Source organism: Eptatretus burgeri, chromosome 2 (genome assembly GCF_056783735.1).
Source record: "Eptatretus burgeri isolate ZD-2024b chromosome 2, Ebu_testis_v1, whole genome shotgun sequence".
Taxonomy (NCBI): Eukaryota; Metazoa; Chordata; class Myxini; order Myxiniformes; family Myxinidae; genus Eptatretus; species Eptatretus burgeri.
In genome coordinates, this window is record NC_140962.1 from 37,727,287 (window position 1) to 37,737,286 (window position 10,000).

The window sequence follows — 10,000 nt, forward strand, 5'->3', positions numbered from 1 at the left end:
AGAATAAAGATCAAAAGTCCAATCACAATAAAAGTATGAAATGGACGTTTTTCAATAATATTGTGAATCAGACTCCGGCGGCCATTTTGTTTCCAGAGCGAAGCAAGAGGGTTGATACGGAACTGAATCAGTCTCCGGCGGCCATTTTGTTTCCAGAGCGAAGCAAAGGGGATGATATCGAACTGAATCAGACTCCGGCGGCCATTTTGTTTCCATAGCGAAGCAAGGGGGTTGATACGGAACGACGAGCTTGCAAAGCGATAGCAAGCAATAGCAAGCCGCTGGCGAACAGAACACACCCCTGGTTTCAAAGTCGATTCGTCACGTGTCGAAGGGAAACTTGAGCGGTGATTTTATTCTCCATACCGTCTAAATTCTTGCATATTTCAAAACAATTAAGAAATCTTTGGAAACTAATTGCAGATAATTGTGTAACACAGTCACAGGGCCATTTTCAGCGAGATAAACGACATCACACGGGCGCTGCCATACTGGATGGACAAGGGGGGAGAAGAGGGGAGGGGACGGTCTCTGAACTTGATTAACGTCGCTGATTGGCTGCTCGCCACCTCCTACCGAGTGACGCAGATTGAGGGAATTCCGTACGGTGGGACGATTTAAAATGATTTTTGGGCCTTTTGAACTGCAAGTAATGTGCAAAGAAAAAGGCGGGAACATTTGCCATATCTACTAATGATGTAATCATGCGCTTCTCGTGTGAATATCGACATTCCAATAACAAGTTTTCAGCGGAATCACCCAGCGACACATTTTTCCCACCGTCTCATTCATGTTACACACAAACAATGCTGTATATTGTTTGGGTTTTTCCCTCGCAAACAAAATAATATTTACATTTCGTTTAAATCTGAAACGACGTTTGTATGCAAACAATCATCACTTTGTGCAAAGTTAAATCTGAATTACAAACTAATTAAAACTTTTATTTCACTTTTATAATTCCAGTAAATAATTGTGTCGGTAATTAATCTTCCTTCTCCGTTTTTGTTACTTTTGTCGCCAATAAAGTGAATAAACACGAAGTGTTTAATAAATGAAGAGATGAGCGTGTAACGGTTCACGTAACATGACGTCACGCATGTTCGTTATGACGCGACCCGTTTCCCGGGGCAACGAATGTTGTTTCAAACCGTTATTAGTGACGAGCGACGTCCCTGTGAAGTCAGTCATGTTGTTTCCAGCCAATGTGTTAATGAGTTTGTCCAACATGGACGTGAGAAACAGGACCCTCCATGGATGGGGTAGATACCTTTCCTCTCTCATGAACAAGTTCCATCCAGTGAACTGGATCTTCAAGGCATCTCACCGGGTATGGGATATGGGGCTTTGAATGAGAGCGAGGCGGTTGATGGACCGATGACTCTCAAACTTGATTTGTTTTAATCTCGCAAAATGTTTGTGTCACAATTACGAGTGGAGTCGCAATTACCGAGCCAGACCGACCGGGAAGGAAATGCCGAGAGATGGCGGGAGAGGAAACAATCACTTTTATCAAGGATTTGAATTTCCGACACCAAATCAACCGAGGAAAATAAACAGCAATCACCTGTCACACACATCCTGACGTTGTCGTGTGTTAGCATCACACAACGCTATTCAACAGGAACCACGAGTACGATTCGGGGTCTGTGGCCACGTTGTTGGGGGTCCCGAGCCGTATTATTGGAGGTCCAGAGCCGTATTATTGGGGGTCAATGGCCGCGTCATTGGGGGTCCGTCGCCACGTTGTGGGGGTCCCAAGCCGCATTATTGAGGGTCCATGGCCGCGTATTGGGGGTCCGTGGCCACGTTGTTGGGTGTCTCAAGCCACATTATTGGGGGTCCACGGTCTCATTGTTGGGGGTCTGTAGCCATGTTATTGGGGGTCCATAGCTGCGTTATTGGGAATCCATGGCCTCATTATCGGGGGTCTGTCGCCACGTTATTGAGGGTCCATGGCTTCATTATTGGGGGTCCATAGCCACGTTATTGGGGGTCCATGGTCTCATTGTTGGGGTCCGTCTCCACATTATTGGGGGTCCATAGCTGCGTTATTGGGAATCCATGGCCTCATTATCAGGGGTCTGTCGCCACGTTATTGGGGGTCCAGACTTGCGTTATTGGGGGCCCTTGGCCTCATTATCGGTGGTTTGTCGACACGTTATTGGGGGTCCATGGCTTCATTATTGGGGGTCCGTAGCCACATTATTGGGGGTCCGTCGCCACATTATTGGGAATCCATGGCCTCATTATCGGTGGTCTGTCGCCACGTTATTGGGGATCCATACCTGCGTTATTGGAGTCCATGGCCTCATTATCGGGGGTCTGGAGCCACGTTATTGGGGGCCATGCTTCATTTTTGGGGGTCCGTAGCCCAGTGTGACCACTGCTTGGCTTTTTTCACAAGATCTTGGCTATTCGTTGTTCACCTTGGCATCGTGGTTTTCTATAGGTTTTCTTGGCGGAAAGGTTTTCTGTTATCATTGCTTTTCCGAAACCTTGTGAAGTCTTGGCTTTTCTCATTGGCTCACCTTGGCATTTATGAAAATGAGGAGTGGTCACACTGCGGTAGCCACGTTATTGGGGGTCCACGGTCTCATTGTTGGGGGTCTGTCGCCACGTTATTCGGAATCCATAGCTGCGTTATTGGGAGTCTATGGCCTCATTATCAGGGGTCTGCAGCCACGTTATTGGGGGTCTGTGGCCTCATTATTAGGAATCCGTGGTGATGTTATTGAGGGTCTGTGAAGGAAGTTTGACGTGCAGTTTTTTTTTTTGTACAAAGTTGAGGCTTGTGGAAGAGCTTGAACATGAGTTGAAAGCGGGAAAACACTTTAAGAATGGGAAAGTAACTGGAAGTGAGAGAAGAATCTTGATATAAGCTTCAAGCACAACAAGGTTCTGAAACAAGTGGACGGGAAAACTGGACATGAACGCAATGGAAGAAGTAAATGAAAGGTGGGGAGGTGGAGGGACAGGGAAGAAACACAATCACCTACAGGAGAAGAGGTGGTTTGGACGGGTGTTAATTTGGGGATGCCCTTGAGGCTTGTGAGCAATCCCGGAAATTAAACAGAAGGTGGGAAGGAGGAAGAAGCTTTATGGGAGAAAGATATTTGGGCAGGTGAGAGTGAAGGGAGATGAAACATTTGAAATTGTGATTTAAATTTTAAGTGACCGACAGAGTGGGGGAAGAAGGAAATAATGGGAGATGTGAGAGGAAAGAAAAATGAGATTTGGGGCTGAATGTGTTCATGAAAGAAAAGGAGAAAGAGAAACGGGAACGGGGAAGTTCAAGTTTGGTTTTTATTTTGTTTCATCTCCATGGAGATTAAATATAACAATTGAGGGAAACAAGCAAAACATAACGAAAATTGAGCGCTGGAAAAATAACTTTTCTTTCGGTTTAATTGACTTTAAATGTATTTACTTGCCAATCTTTCCAGGAGATGTCAAGGTTGAACTTTTCTGGGTCAGAGATTACTCTACTTTCATGTTAAGGAGTAGGGGATCCCTGGTTTCAGGGACAGTGTCAAGGGGTCCACAGGTACAAAAAGGTTTAAAAAAAACCCGGAGTTAATACATTACATCGTCCGATACGAATGTGCTCGTCTTAAATTTTCTCAATATGTGGCTATCTAAACCATTTTGGCCAAAGACAGGGATGTTACCTTGTACTGGCTATTCTATTGGACAAAAAGTATCGCATAAAATAAAAAGAAGAAAAGGAAGAAGCCCTGAGGAATTACTGACAAACACTGATTTATAAATGACAAAAACATATTCTTTTATTCTGTTGCAAGTTGCGTCACCTGATCAAGACCGAGTTATTTACACTTTAATAAGGCATCTGAATGATTGTTGGAAGCTAACATTAAGTCAGAAATAAGCAAAGCCGTACAATCAAAGAACACCTTGTCCTCTGATACAGTCTTGAGAAATAGGACATGGGAAGGGTCTTTTCAACTCTTGCTTTGCGTTTCCGAGCATGAGTGATATTTCCCACAAGCCGCCATTTTGGCTGAATCTCGATATTCTCCCATCTGAGAATGTGCGCAACAAATGTGATTGGTCGAGATGACATAGTATTTTGTCGAAGTCCTGAGAAAGTCAAGGTTGTTGAAAGTGCCAACAAGACGAGTTTTGTTCTTCAATGCTCAAGTATATAATTCAATTGAAATAAAACAAGAATTTTAAAAGCTCATGAAAAAAAAAAAAATTGGGGGGGGGGGGGGAGGGGAAGTTCACCACCATTGACGCACCATCATGTACACCACGCCTAAAACAGGAGGTTTCCTGTTGGAAAAAAAAATTGTTTAAATGCGAGACAGACAAACTGACCAAATAAATCACCTTCGTCTTCTGTGCACATGTGCGCTTGGAACGAGATGCCGTACAATTTGCCAAATTCAGAGCCAAAGTACTGCAAAACTGCAGGTTCATGTTCCCATTCATGTTTCAGTTTGTGTTTTACGGTGTTCAAAATATAACATTGAATCGAAATTATTTCCTTGATTATAAACTGATGTTTTTCCACAGACAGAGAGGCAGACAGACAGATAGACAGAGGGAACCAATTGCTTAATCCTACTTTGTACTTCACACTTGGGGTAATAACACAGTGGAAAGGAGGGAACACACCAACAGCAGGGGTTAAGGGACACAATAGAGGGACACTTGGAGGAAGAACAATGAGAAGAAACTCAGAAAATAATGTTTGAGGCCAAAAATGGATGTTTAACCTGTGGAGCAAAAATTAACTCTGGAGTGCAACATGGCAATAGTGGGCCAAACACCCTCATTTTCTTGTTTGTGGGCGTACAGGATCGTGCACCATTCGTTTGACTCAGTTTTGTCCTGTGGAGACTGTGGGCCCTTTGTATATTACTTTCAAGACTTGGCTGGCTGGGTGGGGCATCGTGTTGCAAGACAGCCTGGCACAATAACCCAGTCTAATGTGGGAACTGCTGTTCAGCCGGTTCCTGGAAACAAACTCCTCTTTGCAGCTGAATCCAGGAAACTCTCTTTATTCGGTTCTGTGAAACTCTCCATTGAGCCGGTTCTGGGAAACTCTCCTTTGAGCCGGTTCTGGGAAACTCTCCTTTGAGCCGGTTCTGGGAAACTCTCCTTTGAGCCGGTTCTGGGAAACTCTCCTTTGAGCCGGTTCTGGGAAACTCTCCTTTGAGCCGGTTCTGGGAAACTCTCCTTTGAGCCGGTTCTGGGAAACACTCCTTTGAGCCGGTTCTGGGAAACTCTCCTTTGAGCCGGTTCTGGGAAACTCTCCTTTGAGCCGGTTCTGGGAAACTCTCCTTTGAGCCGGTTCTGGGAAACTCTCCTTTGAGCCGGTTCTGGGAAACTCTCCTTTGAGCCGGTTCTGGGAAACTCTCCTTTGAGCCGGTTCTGGGAAACTCTCCTTTGAGCCGGTTCTGGGAAACTCTCCTTTTCGCTGGTTCTGGGAAACTCTCCTTTTAGTTGGTTCGAGGAAACTCTCCTTTTCGCCTGTTCTGGGAAATTCTCCTTTTCGCGGGTTCTGGGAAACTCTCCTTTTAGCCGGTTCTGGGAAACTCTCCTTTTCGTTGTTTCTGGGAAACTCTCCTTTTCGCCTGTTCTGGGAAAATCTCCTTTTAGCTGGTTCTGGGAAACTCTCCTTTTAGCCTGTTCTGGGAAACTCTCCTTTTAGCCTGTCTTGGGAAACTCTCCTTTCAGCCGGTTCTGGGAAACTCCTTTTAGCCGGTTCTGGGAAACTCTCCTTTCAGTTGGTTCTGGGAAACTCTCCTTTTAGCTGGTTCTGGGAAAATCTCCTTTTATCCGGTTTTGGGAAAATCTCCTTTTAGCCGGTTCTGGGAAGCTCTCCTTTTAGCTGGTTCTGGGAAACTCTCCTTTTAGACGGTTCTGGGAAACTCTCCTTTTAGCCGGTTCTGGGAAACTCTCCTTTGGGCCGATTCTGGGAATCTCCTTTGAGCGAGTTGTGGGAAACTCTCCTTTGAGCAGGTTCTGGGAAACTCTCCTTTGAGCTGGTTCTGAGAAACTCTCCTTTGAGCAGGTTCTGGGAAACTCTCCTTTGAGCTGGTTCTGAGAAACTCTTGCACCCCACTGCTGCGTGGGCTTTTCAAAGTCTCTGGCCCCCACCCTCAGCCATGATGTGCTTCACCTTTGCCCTCTCATTTCTGATTTGCATGGAGCTCAGTCTGGGGGTGGAGCAACCCTTCGAGGCCTGTCACTCAAACCACTCTGAGATGGCGAAAAGCTTTTATCCCGCCAAAGGTGCTGCGCCCAGGCTTCACAGACCATTTAAAAATCACAAATGACAGATTCAAAAGGGTAGAACATGAAATATAAAGGTGAAAATGGTGGAAATTTTTGAAATAGACAATGGGGAGGTGGACGTCTCTATCTTGACATAATAGCGACACATATCTAATATCACACTTAATCACTTCATCCTTATTCTCGACATACAATTTCAGGAACTAATGCTATATTCAGCATTTATTACCCCCTAGAAATCATTTCCGCAACAATATATCGCCCCATTTCCTACTTGTTCAGTATTGGTCGGTAAGACAGTATCACAATGTGTGCGGAAATCTTCTCCTTTGTTCGGTATGACGTGCTATAATTTTTGTATCCTATGAGATCATGCATGATGTCACGTGCTCGATTCCTCAGTGCAAGATACTTAATCTATATTTTGGGGACACAATTGGCATAAACAGGCATATTTTGAGCCGGAATAAGTGTCAGTCGGTAACATTTCCTGCCCGTTCAATAATTAGTAGTTGCTGCATCTGAAGCATGCTTTAGCGTGGCATGATCTGTTTTGTACCCAAGTTGATGACGTGGTATTGTGGAGGGATGGGGGTTGGGGGGAGGGGCTTTGAGGTTCAGCGCATGCATATTGGTGAGCTTGGCATAATAACAATACACCTGCCTTCTCCACATAACTGTGGGTGATTCATGAGTCCACGGACAACACAGTAGGACTATCACGACGGGTTCTTATTTTGTCACAAATTGTTGAATCTTTGAGAACGGTTTATTAAAGTTCTGTGTGACATGTTCAATATATAGAATCCGCATCAACACCAGCTTGTGGTCGACTCATTAGATCTGAGCCTTTCCTTGAAATTTATTGACCATCCTCCTTGAATGATCATACAGTAATCCCAGGAATCTATCTTTTAATCTTCTTTATAAACTTCATGGTAACACACACAAGCTGATTCCATCATTTTAATATCAATAAAATCGTTGCTCCATTTGATTTTAATTAAACAAGTACGTGCCCGTAAAAATTAAAAAAATATATATATATATTTAAACCGCGAGCAACAAACAACAACCACACAGGCCGTTTCTTCGCTCTCGCGTGCCCGTACGTGCGTGGCCCGGAATGTCGCATATTATTCGCAGTTACGATTATTCGCAATTTAGTTTTAATACCCAATTATTCAATTAGCGCCAACGTATTTTACCTTTTCGCAATGTCGTGGCAAGGAAAAAACAAAAAGATAAGAGAAGAGCGAGAAAAAAAAATTACTTCCTGGTTCGGAGCATACCAGCACTCTGATGTTACCAAAATTTATGCACCGTCTAATATGAAAACGATCATAACTTGGGGCATTGTGTTTATCTATAAATGCGCATAAGAAATCGAGAAATTATTAGAATACACGAAGTCATCACTCTCCGGAAGCCCGTACGTTGTAACCCGTAATGGGGAACGCGGCTGAGCTTCCCTTCCCCATCGGCCACACCCACACAACAACGTGTCTCGTCATTGGTTTGGTAAATAAATGGCCATAACTTGGGAAGCACTTGTCCGATTAATATCAAACCTTGAAAAGGCACATCCTCAGGTCCCCAGCAATATATATGGCAAGTTTCAATTAGATCGGGCCAGTGGTTGTCGAGAAACAGCGGTTACACACACAAACACACACACACACACACACACACACACACACACACACACACACACACACACACACAAACACACACACACACACACACACACACACACACACACACACACACACACACACACACATTGCTGGAATTATAGATAGATGTACATTTATGTGCTGTGCATGTGCATCCATGTTTCTGCAGGTTTCCTACAAAAACCAGAGGAATGGTTTTAAAGCACAAAACATATTGGGATGGCCTATTGGATTGACTCTTTTTGGGATTTTGATGCTCATCGTTCTAACATTTGTGCTGTTCAAGCTGCGTGCTCGACTGGTGAAGCAAAGGAACAGAAAGAACAAAAAGAAAAAGCACCCTCATCGGTAAATAATATATCCAGCTTTAAAAAAAAAATGCTTTGTGGTTTTTCACTCTGGATTCTCAGATAGATCAGTCATAACATTACCTTCTCTGAGTTGTTCAGTTTGAGCTCGATTCCCACCAAAACAGGATGTCTCCACAAACTGGCACATCGATGGGGCTCTGGTGGCAGAAGTGACAGGAATAGAGTCAGCATTGTCAATGTAAAAAATGCGAGGCTTCATCAGAAAGTCTATGCGCTTACAAATTCTAACAAAAGGAAAAAAATGATCGTTCAGTTTAAATTCTTTAAAATTCTGCAAAAAGGACGACTGAGAAAAACATTTTTTTAAAATGTTTTATGAAATGCTATTAAAAATGTTTTTTTTAAGTATATTTTTAAATGTTTAATTTTTTTTACAACAATAGGGTATGTACTGACTGATCCCATTTCTTTCAGTATAATGAGAGAAATGGGGATGTCAGAGCACCTGATATGTCTGATAAGGAGCCCGTGCACCAACCAGGAAGTTAAAATAAGATGTGTCTGGAGAGACGGTTAATAGTTTTGAATTGGAAAAGGGGTCAGACAGGGGTTTATTGTCTCGCCTTACTTGTTCAATCTACGTAGCGAGTACATCATGAGGAAATCAAACTTGGATGATGTCGAGACTGGAGTCAGGATTTGAGGAAGATATATCAACAATGTAAGATGTGGTGATGATACCACTCTGTTGGCAGAAAGTAAAGATAACCTGATGAAACTGCTACAGACAGTGACGAAGGAAAGTGAAAAAGCCTGTCTGTTTTTTTAAAAACCTAAAACACCAGGGTAGAGAGTTCATAGAACCACATGCAGTCTTGAAAGAAAAAAAAAAAAACAGACATGGGTGGGGTCTGCAAGCGGCAAATTTGATTGGTCAAAATGATGTAAAATGCCATAATATTTTGTCCAAGTACTGCTAAACGGAAGGGTAAAGTGCAAAAAAATGTGATTTGTGTTCTCCGGTGTTCACGTACACAATTCAATTGAAAAGGTTATCGAAAAAAAAAAAAATTTTAAGGTTGTAGAAAAAAAAACAAAAAACTTTGGAAGGTTACCACCGTTGATGCAGCTTCTCTAACACCACCTTATTTAACATGTTACATGTATTTATGCCTGTTGTTTGTCTCCTTTATGACATCCTTAAAAACAGGAAGTTTCCTGTTTTGATTGATTTTCAATTTTCTTTGTCTGTCAGACAGGCAGATAGAGTAAAACAATTACCTCACTCCTCTGGCTCTGCAGCACTTGGGACGAGATTCCGTACAATTTTACAAATCCAGAGCAAAAGTCCTGCTAAACTGCAGGTTCGCATTCCGATTCGTGGTCGACAGTGTTCAAAATATGAAATTCAAGGGTGGCAGAGGTTGAGATGATTGAACAAAGAAACAACTGTGATCAGTAGCTTGCCCAAAGCCTCAAATCAAATAACAGCCTCAGGGAGCATCCACTCCAACACTTTCCCAGATTAGATAACATTTCTAGCCTTTGAGATAACACCATGAAAGAAAAGCAGCTGCCTAGAACCCACAATATATAATATATATATATATATATATATATATATATATATATATATATATATATATATATATATATATATATATATATGTTTTATAAGCACAAGTTAAAACCAGAATATAAAAGCCATTCAATCATGTAGATATATCTGGAACTCATTTGATACAA

At 42.8% G+C, this 10,000-nt stretch overlaps 2 protein-coding genes across 2 annotated transcripts in view; both read left to right on the forward strand.

Moving 5' to 3' along the window:
• LOC147031828 (carnitine O-palmitoyltransferase 2, mitochondrial-like) overlaps positions 1-4,946 on the forward strand; it is a 71,416-nt gene extending 66,470 nt beyond the window's left edge. The window contains exons 10-11 of the mRNA XM_085850077.1: positions 2,639-2,740; positions 4,825-4,946. Of these exons, the coding sequence (XP_085706203.1) occupies positions 2,639-2,740; positions 4,825-4,946 (224 nt within the window). The remainder of the gene's footprint in view (positions 1-2,638; positions 2,741-4,824) is intronic.
• A 3,985-nt stretch (positions 4,947-8,931) lies between these two features.
• The window catches only part of LOC147031830 (uncharacterized), a 31,235-nt gene continuing 30,166 nt past the window's right edge, over positions 8,932-10,000 (forward strand). Inside the window, exon 1 of the mRNA XM_085850091.1 lies at positions 8,932-8,975. Within this exon, the coding sequence (XP_085706217.1) occupies positions 8,932-8,975 (44 nt within the window). The remainder of the gene's footprint in view (positions 8,976-10,000) is intronic.